Source organism: Scyliorhinus torazame, chromosome 12 (assembly GCF_047496885.1).
Source record: "Scyliorhinus torazame isolate Kashiwa2021f chromosome 12, sScyTor2.1, whole genome shotgun sequence".
NCBI classification, from domain to species: domain Eukaryota; kingdom Metazoa; phylum Chordata; class Chondrichthyes; order Carcharhiniformes; family Scyliorhinidae; genus Scyliorhinus; species Scyliorhinus torazame.
The window spans coordinates 28,248,564-28,266,748 of record NC_092718.1 but is presented as its reverse complement, the minus strand read 5'-3'; the positions used below and the strand labels follow the sequence as shown (position 1 = coordinate 28,266,748).

The window sequence follows — 18,185 nt, the reverse complement described above, 5'->3', positions numbered from 1 at the left end:
ACAACACAACAGCCAATCACAGGCAAGAACATACATGCTACAAAACAGGGAACACGACACTCCCTGGGCACTCGAGGACGAGACAGCTCAGGGCACAGAGCTCATAGCAAGCCACTCAGACATCCACCATGTGCTGAGTGCCACTACAAGATAGAATTAGGAATAGGTCCACAGAATCAAGGGTGATGATCGAACCTCAGTAACCAGTTTACCGCTGTAAATAGATGTTTGAAATAAAACTGAGTTGTACCATTCGCAACCGTGTTGGTTCGTCTGTGTGGCAGAGTACCCAACACTTCATAGTACCAGGAGTGACTTTGGTACCTACCTACAAATCCTCCGGAATCTGCCATCCTGCGCCATGGACACCGTCAACACACCGCAGCCGCTGCAAGTCGCTGGAAACCTCGGCGTTAATTGGAAGCTGTTCAAACAGCGCTTCCAGCTCTTTCTGGAAGCCAACAAAAAGGAGAGTGCTTCGGACACCAGAAAGATCGCCATCCTCCTCACCACGGCAGGTCAACATGCCATCCATGTCTACAACTCCCTGGTGTTCGCGGAAGGTGAAGACAAGACCAAGTACAAGACGGTCCTTCTCAAACTCGACCAACACTTCAACGTCGAGGTCAACGAGAGTTTCGAGAGGTATCTCTTCCAGCAGCGCCTGCAAGGTAAGGATGAGCTCTTTCAATCCTTCCTTACACACCGCCGTATCCTCGCGCAGTCCTGCGGTTACGGCACCACCTCTGATTCCATGATTCGGGACCAGATCGTTTTTGGGGTCACCTCGGGCACCCTACGCCAGCAGCTCTTAAAAATAAAAGGCCTCACCTTAGCCTCCGCAATCGAAGCCTGTGTCCTGCACGAAAACGCAACTAGCTGCTATACCCAATTTCAGGTGGCCGAATCGGCGCGGCAGGGGTCCTACGCGGCCGGATCGGCGAGGCAGGCGTCCTACGAGGCCGAACGGGTCCAGGCGATCGAGTTCCTCCCGGCCCGCGGCCCGGACAAGGGCGGCCATTTCGCACGCTTTTCGAGGCCTTGTGCGCGCCAAAAACGACGGCAACACTGAGGAGCATGATGCGCAGGCTGCTCAATGCAAGACCGAACTGTGCATGCGTGGTGGCGCAACGGACGCCATGACGTCACGACGTGCGGCAACATGGAGTCGCACATTTAAAGCGGCAATGTCCCGCAAGAACCCAACAATGCCTCCGCTGTGGCAAGGTGGGCCACTACGCTGACTGCTGTCGAGCAGCTCAACCTGCCAATGTTCCCCAACTCCGACAACCTTGCAGGGACTTGCGGACCATTCAGCCTCCTTACTACGAGTCGTGCCCAGACGATATCCAGACCAGTGACACAGACGACCGGGACGCCTCCTCCACCCCCTCCATCTTCTCTCCTTGCTCCCACACCTCCATCGATGTCTTCAGCCTTGATCAGTCTCCTGTACCCACTCTTTGAGCGAGGACATCATCTCCGCCGACACCACCTCGGTTAAAGTTTCAACCGTAATGGGAGCGGCCCCATCTGATGAACCAACACCCGCCCTCTTTCCTCCTATTGGACTCACAACAGCACTCGGCGGCAGACGTCAGCTCTTCCTTTTCCTTCCCTGACCTTTCTTCTGGGACATTCGACCGATTCCTGAGAACTCCCCACACCAGCGTATCCAAATAATACCCCTGAGACTCGGCATAAAGATCCGAAAAATAAAAACTCTAGCAGGAGCCACCCAACGTGCGACCTCCCCCTCCATGTCGCCAGCGGAGGTCCCCCCACCCCAAGTCAAGTTTTATTTTGTATGGGCACACAGCACAGAACTACCAACAAGTTGACAGTGCTATTCATTAGCTGGCAATCTCATTCAAATAAAGCAGAGGAATGAACAATAATTCAAACTAATGCAGTCCCAAGTCAGTGATTTTCATGATTTATATTTGACATTCTTTTTGGAATTTGAGCAGCAGGAGCTTGGAAACCTGAAAAGAAATTATGGCACATGTCACAATAAAAAAGCATCTAAAGCTGACATTTTTTCTTCAGCAACTCAATCGCCACAAGACCAACACTCCCAAACATCCCAGACATGCAAAAACAAGGAATTATGCAGAGTTTGTAGCTGAAAGCAGTAGGTGTACATGACATTCCTTCATTTGCATTCGAGTGATAAAGATATCGGGCTGTATTCTCTGATTTTGAGTCTAAGTGCGGAGGATTTGTGGCATTTTACGTGAAAAAAATCGTCAGCAGCCCCTCACCGATCCTGCGCCCGATGAGGGACTAGCAGCCGCGCCGTGTAAAACTCCCGGCTCCCACGATATGAATGGCCGGGTCCGTGGCAGGGCATGCGCACGGCGAAGTCCTGCAGCAGTCACACCGTAAAACATGGCGGTGGCTGAGCGCGGACCCGACCTGCAAGATACTGCCCCCTGGCCACCCCCCACCAGTCCCCCCAGCCCTCGCTGAAGCCCCCTGGCCAGCGGCACGGCTCCCGCCTGACTGTGGCAGCACTGGAGACAGTCCGCAGCCGACCCTCCGAGTTCCCTACCGCTGAGACCACACGTCAAACCGCGCGATCGGGAACTCGGCCCATTGGGGGCAGAGGTTCGGGGGAGGGCCTTCAGGTGACGCACTAAAGCCGTTCCAACGGCGTGCGGCGCGCGATAAGACACGCCATTTCGGAGGGGGCGGTGCAGACGAAACCTGCGTCAAACAGGAGGCGCCCCCGATTTCAGCGTCAAAAGGGTTCCTCCGCCCGATCACCGATTACGAAATAGGGAACGGAGAATCCCGCCCATGATTCCTGGAGGAAAGTTGAGGTGGATGGCTTCCAAATAATTTGGGGATTTTATCATTGAAAATTGTCCATCATTTGATTTTAGGCACTTTTACATTCAACAATTAATAACTTTTTAATTTAATCTGGACAGTAAAGTAATATGTGGAATTTTAATGACACTACTATAGAAGCAAGAAATACGTCAAGCCACTCTTCCACTTCTGTCTTCCCAGTTAACAAAGGAATGCTACCCCTGTCAGACCCAGTTCAATGACAATGGGTGTGATTCACTGGCAAACGGGGGCATGACACGGCTGGTAAATGCCTCTTCTGGGATCTACCCAGCTCGACATACCTCGCGAGACATCATCATCTGGATCCCGCACATTGTGGACGAGATCAGTGTTTGACAATTCTGAATAATAGAGTGAGTAGCTGGTCTCACTTTAATATGCAGCTTGCCTGATGCTTGATCTACCTGAGACATTGGCATCTAACCCCTTAACCGCGGAGACCTTTGGTGAATGCCGTTTGGTATTGGTCCCCACAAACAGGGACCAGGCATAATGGCACTGGGGGTCCCAGGGGATAGGAGGTCCCTGGCTGGCCACCTTGGTACTGCCAGCCTGGCACCCTGGCGCTGTCAGTCTGCCAGGCTGGCAGTGCCACGGATGCTGACTTGGCACTGCAGCAGGGTTCCCAGGTGGCACTGCCAGGCCAGCAGGGACACTGGGGTACCAGGCTGGCAGTGCCAAGGTGCCAGGCCAAGCTGACATTGTGTCTGCACTGGAGATCGGGCCTGGGTATGCCCTTCCCATGTGATGTGGGATACGGGGTGGGGGGAGGGGTGTGGCGGGGGAGGACCCCCTTATAGGTGAGTTGGGGCTTCGGTGGGTTGCATCCGGGGGCCGAGAGATTGGGGCACCATTTAAAAATTGTGTCCCGATCTCCTCATACCCTGGGGGGATTTGGTGAGGGGAGCTCCTCAGTGCAATGCAATTAATGGGACGAAGTGCGGCCTCAGCAGGATGTTCGCCCCTGAGGCTCCAGATTCCAACTGGGTCCATTCGATAGTGTGGCTTTTAATACACTAGACATGGGACTCTGTTGCAATTTGGTTAGAACGTGTCCAAATGGGTACAACATCCAACTCCTCTTCTCCTCACAGAGAAATTCTCTTCTCCATTGCCACTCATGCCAGCGTTTGTCTCCTTCTCCCCATTCAGTTCAACTTACGTTTTACTCCCCTCCCCCCACCCAACCAGTTAAAGATACACTTCTAGTTTACCCTCGTATTCTTTCCTCGTCTTCAGAGTTATATGAAATAAAATTCAATTGAGAGCCAAGAGGAAGGTAGAAAGTTCAGAGGGGAAGTGAAAAAGCACATTAGAGAAGTGAAGAGGGATTGTGGGAAAAGACTGGCAGCCATCATCAAGGGGAATCCCAAAGTCTTCTATAGACACAGGAATAGTAAAAAGGGTGGTCAAAGAGTAGGGCTGATTAGGGAACTAAAAAGGAATTTACAAAGAGTGGCAGGGAACGTGGCTGAGGTAATAAATAATACTTTGCATCTGTCTTTACCAAGGGGGTAGATGCTATCCAGGCCATGGTGAAAGGGGAGGAAACTCTGTCACTCGAAGTGTTCAGAATTAATAAGGAGCAAGTGTTGGAGAGACAGTCGATATTTAAAGTTGACAAGGCACCAGGACCAGATGAGATGCATCCAAGGAGATTGAAGAAAGTGAGAGCGGAGATTTCAGGGGCACTAACCACAATTGTTTAGTCTTCCCTAGACTCAGGGGAGCTGCCAGAGGACTGGGAACTTGCAGACATTATGCCCTTGTTCAGAAAGTTTGTAAAGCTAAGTCCAGAAAGTACAGACCAATCAGCTTAACTTCAATGGTGGGAAAGCTTCTAGAAACAGTTATTCGGGATAGCCACATGGAAAAATGAAAGTTGATTATGAAGAAGCAGCATGGAATTCTAAAGGGGAAATCATGTTTAACTAACTTGCTGGAGCTTTTTGAAGAGGTAACGGAAAGGCTTGATGAGGGTAATGCTGTTGATGTGGTGCACGTAGACTTTCAGAAGGCATTCAATACAGTGCCACACAACAGGCTTGTGAGAAAGGTTACAGCTCATGGAATAAAAGGGACCGTAGCAATGTGGATACAAAATTGACTGAATAATAGGAAAGAAGTAATGGTCAATGGATATTTTTTGGGCTGGAGCAAGGTTTGTAGTAGTGTTCCTCAGGGGTCGGTATTTGGATCCATGCTTTTCCTGATATATATTAATTATTTAGGTTTTGGTGCAAAAATTCAAATGTGGAACCATCGTAAACTGTGAAGAGGACAGTGTAGAATTCAAAAAGAATCTCTGGATCTGTAAAGATTTAATCACCTGCTAATGCTCGTATTCCAAGCATTGTCTGGCATCTTTGAATCTGTCTGTATATATGTTTCTGGAACATACCTCTTCATTCACCTGAGGAAGGAGCAGCGCTCCGAAAGCTAATGATTCAAAACAAACCTGTTGGACTTTAACCTGGTGTTGTAAGACTTCTTACTGTGCCCACCCCAGTCCAACGCCGACATCTCCACTTCATCTTTATTAATAGGGGCATAGAGTACAAGAGCAAGGAGGTAATGCTGAACGTATACAAGACACGAGTTAGACCTCAGCTGGAATATTGTGCACAGTTCTGGGTGCCACACTTTAAGACGAATGTGAAAGCATTGGAGAGAGTTGCGGAAGAGGTTTACAAGAATGGTTCCAGGGATGAGAAACTTCAGTTATGAGGATGGATTGGAGAGGTTGGGACTGTTCTCCTCGGAGAGAAGGTTAAGAGGAGATTTGATGGAGATGTTCTAAGTCATGAATGAGTAGGCTGGACAGAGTAGATGGGGAGAAACTGTTCCTGCATGTAAAAGGATCCAGAATGAGAGGGTACAGATTTAAAGCGATTTGCAAAAGAAGAAAATGTGATGTGAGAAAACCCTTTTTCTCACAAGTGGTTCGGGTCTGGACTGCACGGCCTGGAAGTGTGGTGGAGGCAGGCTCCAGTGACGCATTCAAGAGGGTATTAGATGATTACTTGAATAGAAACAATATTCAGGGGTACGGGGGGAAAAGGCAGGAAAATGGCACTAAGCCATGATGCTCGTTTGGAGAGTTGGTGAAGACACGATGGGCTGAATGGCCTCATTCTACACCGTAACAATTCTGTGATTCTGAAAGTTCATGCCAGCACTCTTCTTCCACTCCCATCCCAAAGTGTCACTTCCAGCTTTACCCCTCTACCCACCAAAGCACTTACCTTCTACTCTTTCCTTTTCCCCTTCTTTAGCATGCATTCCTCTTCATTCTATGGCCACCAATTGCCCTCCCTTTCATTACCATATTTCCCCCCCTTCCTCTATCCTCCCTTCCCCTTCACTCTTTCACTGTCATTCACTCACCCCTCTTTTTAATCTTTATTCTTCCAGGGCACATGCGTGTCGGTGACAAGGCCAACATTTGCTGCCCATCCCTAATTGCCCAATCTTGAACTGAGTGGCTTGCTGGGCCATTTCAGAGGGTAGTGAAGAGTCAACCACATTGCTGTAGGTCTGGAGTCGGCATGTAGGTCAGCCACGTTAAAGACGGCAGATTATTGGGCGGCACGGTTAGCATAGCGGTTAGCACAGCTGCTTCACAGCTCCAGAGTCCCAGGTTTGATTCCTGGCTTGGGGTCACTGTCTGTGTGGAGTTTGCACTTTCACCCCATGTCTGCATGGGTTTCCTCCGGGTGCTTCGGTTTCCTCTCACAGTCCAAAGATGTGCCGCTTAGGTGGATTGGCCATGATAAATTGCCTTGAGTGTCCATAAAGGTTAGATGGGATTACTGGGTTACGGGGAGAGGGTGGAGGTGTGGGCTTAGATAGGGTGATCTTTCCAAGGGCCTGTGCAGACTCGATGGGCCGAATGGTCTCCTTCTGCATAAAGGAAAGGCATCGAAACCCCACTTTATAGAGTCAGAGTTTTACAGCACAGAAAGAGGCCCTTTGGCACATCGTGTCTGCGTTGAGCATCAAGCACGTATCGATTGCAATCCCATTTTCCTGCACTTAATCTAAAAGGTTCTTAAAAGCAAAAACCCCCACTTGTATCACGTTAGCTTATGCTGGATTCCTCATTAAAAAAATTGCAATTTAGGAACCTCATAGGTGTAAATCATTGTAAAGACACGGCAATAGATATAATTACATGGTTTGCCTGCTCTGTTTTGGGATATTAAATATTACGCCTGTCTCTCAAGTTTGTTCTTTGTAATGTTTGTGTCCCCAGTTTGGGGATTAGGTTGCTGAACAATGAAATCATTCAAACGGGCGTGCCAAAATTAGATTAAAAGTCATTTCATTTCCGGATCTGGCCCTTTGCCCCCATATCAGCCCTATTGCTCCTTCAGGCTCAACGTTTGCACAGAGAAAAAGGGAACCAGATTACTGAGACTGGCTTTATCAATTGAATAACACTGCCACGGTGGGATTTGAAACCCATGTTCCCAGATCATTAACCAGGGCTTGGGGAATAGTAGCTGGCGCCACCACACCATCTCTGCAATTAATTTGCCGTTTGCTCTTGCACAAGTCCAATGGCGTACAATGGCCAGGTTTAAATCCTTTATATATTGTCGATGGAAAGTCCTGTCCCAATCACAAATCCCATTTTCAGTCGAGAGAAGCTGCAGTCCCCTTCATCAGCACTGAGAGTGGCAGAGAGAGGCCACAGGGGCCTGTCTGATTCACCAGTTGTCAGGCAGGAAGAAATAATAATCAAGTGTCACAAGTAGGTTTACATTAATGCTGCAATGAAGTTACTGTGAAAAGCCCCCAGTCGCCACATTCTGTTCGGGTACACAGAGAATTCAAAATGCCCAATTCACCTCGCAGCACGTCTTTCGGGACTTGTGGGAGGAAACCGGAGCACCCGGAGGAAACCCACGTAGACACGGGGAGAACGTGCAGACTCCGCACTGACAGTGACCCAAGACGGGAATTGAACCTGGGATCCTGGCGCTGTGAAGGAACAGTGCTAACCACTAACCGTGCTGCCCACAAGTGGACCGAGCCGAGTTGATTATTGCACTAAATGCTGCTGAATCCTTTGCAGCATTAAAATATGTCTCTCAAACCCCCCCCCCCCCAACCTCCCCAACCACGTGTACAAATAAAGCAATGCAGATTGCTGTAGTTAGTGCAAATTGGATAAATCATTGACGGCAAAAGATTTACAGGGCTATGGGGAAAGAACAAAGAAGAAGGATTAACTGAATAGCTGTGTGACAAGCACGAATGATTGCATGGACTCCTTCTGTGCTCTATGCTATGATCTTTGATTGTCTCCTGGTTGTATGCTGGAGAGGGCATAGACAGACTTGTGAACATATCTTCCTCGCATCAGGTTTGGTTGATAACAAATCTGGAAAATTTGCAGCTCATTGACAATTTGGAACCAGGAGATGACTATTTTAAGGACGGTTGGCCTGTATGGAATGTGTGAACTTCATTGGCCCGTCTCCAGAGGCCAGCAATTATATATTTGTTGCAGTTTATTTTCGTTCTAAAACCCAATTAAGTTTATTTGTGGTCTGGATGAGAGGTTCGCCTGGTGTTGATACCGGGCGCTGATTCCAGAATCTTCCAAATGAGTGCACCAGAACCTTTTCAAGCGGATCTTGGGGTGACTGTTAGAGAAAAGGATATGCGACATAATGGCACAGAGGCTTCCAAATGCTGACCTTGGCTTCTGCTTCCCAATGTTTTGCATGCGCTGGCTTATTCAAGCAGACCATAAGACGAAGGAGCGGAATTAGGCCATTCGGCCCCTCGGGTCTGCTCTGCCATTCAATGAGATCATGACTGATCGGATGGGGTAGCACAGTGATTAGCACTGTGGTTTCACAGCGCCAGAGGCCCAGGTTCGATTCCCGGCTTGGGTCACAGTCTGTGCGGAGTCTGCACGTTCTCCCTGTGTCTGCATGGGTTTCCTCCGGGTGATCCGGTTTCCTCCCACAAGTCCCGAAAGATGTGCTGTTAGGTAATTTGGACATTCTGAATTCTCCCTCTGTGCACCCGAACTGGTGCTGGAATGTGGCGACTCGGGGATTTTCACAGTAACTTCATTGGAATGTAAGCCTACTTGTGACAATAAAAAGATTATAGATTATTATAATCCTCAACTCCACATTCCCACTTTATCCCCATAACCCGTGATTCCCTTACTAGTTAAAAATCTATCTATCACAGCCTTGAACATATATTTTTTTTCTTTTAAAATTCAGAGTGCCCAATTCATTTATTTCCAATGAAGAGGCAATTTAGCGTGGCTAATCCATCTAGCCTGCACATCTTTGGGTTGTGGGGCGAAACCCACACAAACAGGGGAAGAGTGTGAAAGCTCCACACGGACAGTGACCCAGAGCCAGGATCGAACCTGGGACCTCGGTGCCATGCGGCAACAGGGCTAACCCACTGCGCCACCGTGCTGCCTGCCTTGAACATATTTAATGACCAAGCCTCTATAGCCAGGATTTACAGGATGAGGGTGACATAGAATCACTACAGTGCAGAAGGAGGCCATTCGGCCTATTGAGTCTGCACTGACCTTCTGAAAGAGCACCCTACTTAGGCCCACACCCTATCCCAGTAACCCCACCTAACGTTTGGACACTAAGGGGAAACTTATCATGGCCAATCCACCTAACCTGCACATCTCTTGGACTGTGGGAGGAAACTGGAGCGCCCAGTGGAAAAGTACGCTAACATAGGGAGAATTTACGAACTCCACGCAGGTAGTCACCCAAGGCCAGAATTGAACCCCAGGTCCCTGGTGCTGCGAGGCAGCAGTGCTAACCACTGAGCCACGTCACTGCTTGTGCCAGCATTTGATTGCCTATCCCCAATTGCCCCTGGCTTCCTAGGTCAGTTGAGTCAACCACATTGCAGTGGGACTGGAGCCAGACCAGGTAAGGATCGCAGAGAATCAATTGGGTTTTTACAACAATTGACAATGGTGTCGTGGTCACCCTTACCAGATTTATACCATCTGCCATGCAGGATTCAAACCCACAGTGTTATCTCTGGGATTCTGGATTACTAGTCCAGTGACGACACCATTGTGCTACCATCTGGATTACTCGCCCATTAGGCCGCCATCTTCCCTGTCTCGAACACCAGTTATTATAATAATCTACTCTTGGAATGAGAGTCACCATTTTACAAATAGATCAGATGTAAAAGTTTCTGACCCGCAAACAAAGGAAAAAATTGTTCAGCAGATGAGGGAACTTTGAGGCAGTGACCTCTGGCTGACTTGTTTTCCGTAGTCCCTACAGTAAACAAGGCCTGCATTTATATAGAACCTGCCACAGCCACTGAGCATCCCAAAGTACTTTACAGCCAATGAATACTTTTATTTTGAAGTACTGTCGCTGTTGTAATTTGGGAAACGTGACAGCTCAGTCTCACAAACAGCAGGGTGATCTTGGCCAGGTAATTTGTTCAGGTGATGTTGATTGAGGGATAGATATTCACGGTCGTTCTTCAAAATGACACCGAGGAATCCAACAGTGCAGCTCTCCCTCAGCACTGCATTGATTTTTGTGTCCAAGATCAGGAGTGGGATTAGAACCCACAAACTTTGGAGTCAAAGACGGAAGTTCTACCGACTGAGCCGTAGCTATTGCGCAGAAAATGCGGCTGTGGCATCCTTTTGTGACAGGGTTCGGAGGTCTTTACCGTGCACAGAGGCACAATCCTGTTTAGGTATCATTTTTCTTTTGTCTATTTTGTCGCAGAGTTCGCATGATGTGCAAAGTACTCTCAGCATCCTGCAAATTCTGGATGAATTGCTGTCGGCAGGTGAGTATACGACATAAAATTCAATCACCATTCACGAATCACATGGAAGCCCTCGCTGAAGGGTATCACAGTGAGCACAGCCTTATTTCATCATTTCTACCCGGAACCTTTCTTTTGGTGACTATGCGATGAGCCGAGATGGGAATCATGCACGTCTCGAACAATGCAGCTCTGTAATTATGTGAGCTGTGCTCAGTCGCTCCCTGTGTATGGGAGGTATTTGGCATTCATTCAACATATTCCCTGATAGCACATTTGAGACTGGAACTCATATCACATCACTCAAAGGACAGCTGGCTGGAACTGCAACAGACAGCCCCACTGTTCCACCCTTTGATCTCCTTACAGTAGCCTCTTCCCTAATTTTAGATTGTAAAATTAGTTTCAGTTCACTGATTTGATATTAATGGACCGTGAAGCTGACGGCGAAGAAAGGTATGTTCACCTTTCTGTGTCTTTGCAATCTCAGCACACAACTATGAAGTGTTAATTGCTTCACTAACCATGCTATTCTATACTACTGGACTTGCAAACCAAACAGGAATTTTTGAAAGCCATTTACTCAAAAAAAAAATTAAACAAAATATAGAAAATATGCTTGGCCCCCTTCCCACTCTTCATTTCTATCTTCCCACACCACATCTGGATGACGCAGCCCGAAGATGCATCAGAGACGAACAGGACTTTGGTATATTTTTCTTTTTCTGGATATGTAAACCATGTTTACTGGCACCCCTCTCAGAGGCAGCATGCTGAGTTCAGAAATTTGACGACAATATCAGGGCAGCTCTGACCTCTCAGATGCACATCCTGTTCTATGAGGGAACTCTAGGATGGTCCCTATGGCCTGAATAGCCATACCTCCAAGAAACATTGCCAATTGAGCAGCAATGTTTCAGAACTTCAGCAGCAGCTATTGTCACTGCGGTGCATTGAGAGCATTGAGGATCCAACGTTTATGGAGTACACAGGGACAAGAGGCAATGGGTGACCACCAGGCTGGCAAGAAGAAACAGGCAGGTAGTGCAGGGGTCCCTGGGTGCATTTCCTCTCCAACCAGTACTCCGTTATGAATAAAAGTGATGGTTCATTTTGGGAGTCCATGTCACCACAACTGGCTCAGCAGTACAGGGGGGCATGAAGGAGACTAGGGCAGGGGTGGGGGGAGGTTGGTGGTGGTGGTTGTTGTGGCTGAGTGGTCAACAGCCAGCAGTCATGCTCCACATCAGCAAAAGGAACTTACGTAGCAAGAGGGAGTTGGTGCTGCAGTCAGGAAATTAGGGAGCTAGGTCGGAAATTAGCAAACAGGGCGGCAAGGTGGCACAGTGGTTAGCACTGCTGCCTCACAGCGCCAGGGTCCCAGGTTCGATTCCAGCCTTGGGTCACTGTCTGTGCCGAGTCTGCATATTCTCCCCGTGTCTGCATGGGAGAGGGGTGCTCTTTCAGAGGGCTGGTGCAGACTAGACGAGCCAAGTGGTATCCTTCTGCATTGTAGGGCTTCTATGGACTTCAACAGTAGTAATATCTGGGTCACTCCCAATACTACAAGCAAGTGAGTATTGAAATAGGTGGATCAACCAGATGATGGTTTGACTGGAATGATGGGGCAGGAGTCATTGAGACCAGCTCCGGAGAAGATGGGTCGGATGGGTTGCACTAAACAGAGCCAGAACCAATTTTCTTGTGGGCCGAATTATTTGTGCCTTTGGGGAGGGTTTATTCTAACTTGGCAGGGGTGTGGGAACAAGGAGATAATAATAGTGAGATGCAAAATATACTGAGTGAGACAGGTAGCATTAGAGAGGAAATATTGATCTGATTATTTTGGATGATGGGGTTTCCCTTCCTGTATCAATTGGCTGCAGGGGGCACTTCTGCCTCTGACTCGGGCCGAATGCCCCATCTTAGATTATCCCGCAGCTCTGTAGTCCTTGTAGCGACAGGAGCTGCAGAGGACAGTTGAGGAAATGCTTAAGCATGCCAGAATCTAAGTCCCGGGATCAGACAGCAAGGTAGATTTTGAGGGTCCAAGGTGGGAAGCGTAGGGAAGGCCTGGCTGGGTGAAAAGTGTGTGATTGGGGTGTTGGGGGAGAGGTCGGGATGGTTGGGGGAGGGAGGTCCAGTGGTCGCTGGACCTTAAGGGGGAGGTGCCAATGGCAGGAGGGGGCTTCCGATGGAGGCCCATCCGCCCTTTCTGCCCAACGGCTCAACCATTCATCTTTGGGCTTCCCCCACACCAGGTAAACTCTCCTGCCGGCCAAGAAATTTGCAAACAGCACTGAAATGGCAATGATTCACCACATGAGGGCCTCGGCTAGGGCAAAGGTGAATGGTCCGATTGAGGCCTTGCGCGTTCCAATGTAAAATCGCTACAAGGTCAGGCTGGAGGGGAACTCAGAAGGAAACCAGTTCCTTCAATTTCACACTCCGCCCGCCCCACCTAAAAACCCGCTGGCGGGGAGAGTGTGAAATTCAGGCTAGCACGTTATGAGGTGGGTTCAGCGTAAGGGAGAAAGTAATAAAGTAAAAATTAGGGTAACGGTGCATGTAAATGACCACGCAGTGTGGTAAATAAGATTGGTGAGTTGCAGCTTCAGATAACCACGTGGAAATATAATATTGTGGCTGCAATGGAGAGCTATCTCAAAGAAGCGGAGGGCCAGATATTAAATATTCCTGGATACAAGGTGTTTAGGAAAGATAGAAAAGGAGGGAAAGGGGGAGGGCTGTGGTATTGGTTAAAGAGAACAGTGCAGTGATGGGCAAAGATGATGTCCTGAGAAGTCATGGGTAGAATCTATTCGGCTAGAGATAAGGAACTGAAAAGATGCAATTGCATTGCTCAGTGTAGTGCGTAGGCCACAAATTAGTGGGATTGATGTGGAGGAACATATTTGCAAGGAAATTACAGAGAGGTGCAAGAATCATAGTGTAGTTAGAATGGGGGATTTTAATGATAATGGGGGCAGAGAGGGGCAAGAGCTGCGAGGTTGTGTTCCGTAGAATTTTCCACAGCACCATTTGTCCAGTCCAACGAGAAAAGGGGGTATTGCTGGACCTGGTATTTGGGAATGAGGTGGGCGAAGTGGATACAGTGTCAGTAGGGGAATAATTAGAGGACAGTGATCAATGCATTATAAAGTTTAGGTTGGCTACGGAACAGGACAAGGAACAATCCAGAGTAAGAATAATTAACTGGAGGAAAGCTAATTTCAATGGGGCAAGAATGGATCTGACCCAGATAAATAGGAACCAGACAAAAGCTGCAACTGAACAGTGGGCTGCCTTTAAAGGAGTATTGGTCGGGCGGAATCAGGACCTGATGAGATGGAACGAGGGATACCGCAGGAAGTGAGAGTGGAAGTTGCGGTGGAACTAACCATCATTTTTCAGTCTTCCTTGGGCTCAGCAGCGGTGCCACAGAACGGGAGAGTTGCAAATGCAACTTGTTAACAGAGGGGCTGGGATTTTCGACTCCCGCCTTTCTCGGGCGGTTTCGGTAATGGGAGCGGAAAATCTCACGCGAAGCCCAAATCACCTTTTATGTTAGCGGGAAATCTCACCACGATTGTCCCCTCACCCATCAATGACAGGCCGCATTTCCCACCATGCAATGTTGGGAACCTAATTTAATTTCAATACATTAGCATCCCACTGCCGCCATCCAAAAATCTACCCATGGTAGCGTCACATCATGATGGCACGAATCACGACGGCTTTTACAAGGCATATGCCTGGCGAGCTGACCTCTGTGGGGAGTTTGAAGGTGAGTGGAGAGCCTGCAAAGGGGCACCACTTTTCCAGAGGGGCGAGAGGGCACCAGAGAAGGCCTCATTGGTATGAGGGATGGTCTCATGGGTACCAGGAAAGGCATTATGGGCATTGAGCAAGGCATTGTGGGTACGGGGGAAAGACTTGCGGGTACCAGGGCAAAGATCTCGGAGTTGAGCGGCAAAGACCCTACAGTGCAGAAGGCGACCACTCTACCCATGGTGTCTGAACCGCCCACTGAAAGAGCACCCTACCTAGGCCCACTGCCCCGCCCTATCCCAGTAACCTCACCTAAACGGCGCATATTTGGATTCTGGGAAGAAACCGGAGCACCCGGAGGAAACCCACACAGACACAGGGGGGACATTCAAACTCCACACAGACACTTGCCCAAGGTCGGAATTGAACCCGGCTCCCTGGCGCTGTAAGTCAGCAGTGCTAACCACTGTGTCACCTTTGGGGACATAAACCCCAGGGTTGCTTTAAGGGGCAAGGGCCTCTGGGCTATGGGGGATGACAGTGGGGTGAGGGGTGAAGACTTGGGGCTGCAGCGGGAAAAGTCAGGGGCACCAGCGGGAAGAGTCGGGGACACTAGGGGTCGAAAGTCTGGGGCACCAGAAGAGTCAGGCCAAGAAGGAGTAAGACAGCCAAGTGTTAAAATCACCATTGTTGAAGTTGCTTTCTGAATCTGGGCCCAGACCGTTACACTTGGAAGGGAAGACTGGGCCAGTGCATTGGGTGGATGGCTAGGACTGACAGATCCACTCAAAGGTTGGGGGTTTGTCTGCAAGCTCATTACTGACGAGGGCAATTTGATGTTAGACATGTCAGTAATATACATTCCCCTGCAGCGAAGATCATTCAGCTGCAACTCAGGTAACATGCCTGGAGTCTCACAGCACCAGGGACCTGGGTTCGATTCCCAGCTTGGGTCACTGTCTGTGTGGAGTTTGCAGGTTCTTCCTGTGTCTGCGTGGGTTTCCTCCGGGTGCTCCGGTTTCCTCCCGTAAGTCCCAAAAGACGTGCTTGTTAGGTGAATTGGATATTCTGAATTTTCCCTCAGCGTACCCGAACAGGCGCCGGAGTATGGCGACTAGGGGATTTTCACAGTAACTTCATTGCGGTGTTAATGTAAGCCAACTTGTGACAATAAAGATTATTATTATTATTAGCTGCTCCCCCAGTTATGTGCATCAAATGACCATGGATGTGTGTGAGTACCAATGATTGCCACTCAGCAGTTAACCCTTAGCATGCTGACATCTAGATGCAGCGACTGCTGTGGACTCCCTGCACCATTGTCCGACTGGGCAAATACATACATCACCGTAGACAATTAGCAAGGACACACTGGACAATGTATACACTTGAGATGAAAGTTCTGGATGTAGCAGAGTGGCCATCCTGTGGCAATTGTGTATTCTTTGCTTTAAGGATAGTAATTTCATGGAGAGTACGATGTATGATAAGCATAAAAGGGGAATGTTTCTCTCTGTAGTTTAAAGTAAAAGTTGCCTCCAAAGAAGAAAATAATGTTTAGTTGATGGGGCTTTTAGTAACTTGTTATAGGAAAAGTCTTATCATGTGAAATCTTGCTGTGCTGTGCCATTCTTTCACCGAGAATCTGGAAGTTCAAGTCTTTTTAAAAAAGTTTTCAATCTCTATAGAGATTGTAACAGCATAAATCATTGAAGGTGGTTGGTTAGGTTGAAAGCATACCGCATCCTAACCTTTATTAATAGGGGCATAGAGTACAAAAGCAGGGAAGTGATGTTGAGCCTATATAAAACACCGATTCAGTCTCAACTGGAACATTGTGTCCAGATCTGGGCTCCACACTTTAGAAAGGATACAAAAACATTGGAGAGAGTGCGGGAATGTTTCATGAAAATGGTTTCTGGGATGAGGAACTTCAGTTCAATGGACTAGAGAAGTAGGGAATGTTTTCTCGGGAGAAGGGAAGGTTGGGATTTGACAGAGGTATTCTAAAGCATGAGGTGTATGGACATAGTCGATCGGGAGAACTGTTCCCATTGACAGAAGGATCGGGAACGAGAAGGCTCAGGTTTAGGATGACTGGCGAAAGAATCAATGCCGGCGACTCGCGGGGAACCCCCCTTTCTGGATCTGGAATGTGTGCCTGAGAGTGTGGTGGAGGCAGGTTCAACCAAAGCACAAAAGAAGGAATTGGGTTATTATCTTAAAAGGAAGAATGTGCCGGTCGGCGGGGAGGAGGCGGGGAAGTGGCACTCGGTGAGTTGCTCCTTCAGAGAACCAACACAGACAGACACGAGGCTGAATCGCCTCCTTCCGAGCGGTCACCATTCTCTGATTCTGATGCAGACACATTCTCACTTCCGATGACACAATCTGCTACATGCAATAAAATAATTTATCAGACAGAAACCAACTCAAATCAAAGCTGGACGAGGGAATGAAAAGTCCGAGATGATCCTTGGAAAACACTCCTTTCTCAATCAGAAGCACCTTAGAATCGTGGAGAAGGAAGCTAATTGGCACAATGTGCTTGTGTCTGCTCTTTGAAAGAATTCATTCACAATCCTCTCCATCTCCTCCACTTTACTTCTTGGACTAAGCTCCCTGACCTTATTTTGTTCAGTGTCAACGTTTGTTTGACTTTATTCCTGAGATGTTTTTAATATGTTGACGGTATACCTACATGTCTTGAATCTTTATTTTGTTTCAGGTACTGTCAAACGGATCAGTTACATGATTTCTAAGGGAGGCAGCGAGGCATTATTACACACACTCGTGAATATGACCAGGATATTTCCTCCAAATTACCATGTCTTCTTACCTCTAATGCACTTAATTGTCAAAGTTGGACAAAGAGGTAAGAAATTGGGTTTAATATTGTATTTTACATTTTAGCACTTGTTACTTTACAAAACTAACGGGGACGATTCTCCGAGCCCCGCGCCGGCCCAACGCCGACGCGCGATTCTCCGAGGTGCGGAGAATCGCCGCCATTTGAGGCGGCGCGTTTGGCACGGTGCCGGCCGCGGGCCGCTGGTCCGGCCCGGATGGTCCGAGCGGCCGCGCAGATTCGACAGAGTCCCGCCGGCGCCGCTCACCCCTGGTCGCTGCCGGCGGGAATTCTGCGGAACGGTCGGGGGGGCGGCCTGTGGGGGGGGAGGGGAGCACCTTCACTGGGGGGGCGGGGGGGTGGGGCTTCGATGGGATCTGGCCCGCGATCGGGGCCCACCAGTCGGTGGGCCAGCCTTTCCCCCCCCCTGGGCCTACTTTCTGGCATGGCCGGCCCCTGAGCACCGGCCCCATATTGGGTCGGGGCCGGCGCGCGTGAGAAGTCTCCCGCGCATGCGCAGGTTGGCGCGGCCCAACTGCACATGCGCGGGTTGGCGTAAGGAGGCTGGAGCGCCGTGAACTGCTCCAGCGCCGTGCTGGCCCCCTGCGAACACTTGGGCCCAATATTGGAGAATCGCCCCCAACAGCAGAGAGAAAGGGGATGTGGTTAATATCGGCTTTCAACAAAGCATCTGCCAAAGTGGCACAAAGGAAGCTTGTGACAAATATAATGGCAGATAGAATTAAGGAGAATGTGCCCACATAGAATGAGGGTATGTGATGGGGCTGGTTTGGCACAGTGGGCTAAACAGTTGACTTATAATGCAGAACAATGCCAGCAGCGCGGGTTCAATTCCCGTACTGGCCTCCCTGAATAGGCACCAGAATGTGACGACTAG

General features: G+C 49.0%; 1 protein-coding gene across 1 annotated transcript in view; it reads left to right on the top strand.

Moving 5' to 3' along the window:
- Window positions 1-18,185, top strand: part of agbl1 (AGBL carboxypeptidase 1) — a 338,874-nt gene that overhangs the window by 10,394 nt on the left and 310,295 nt on the right. Inside the window, exons 2-3 of the mRNA XM_072470580.1 lie at window positions 10,626-10,689; window positions 17,168-17,314. Of these exons, the coding sequence (XP_072326681.1) occupies window positions 10,626-10,689; window positions 17,168-17,314 (211 nt within the window). The remainder of the gene's footprint in view (window positions 1-10,625; window positions 10,690-17,167; window positions 17,315-18,185) is intronic.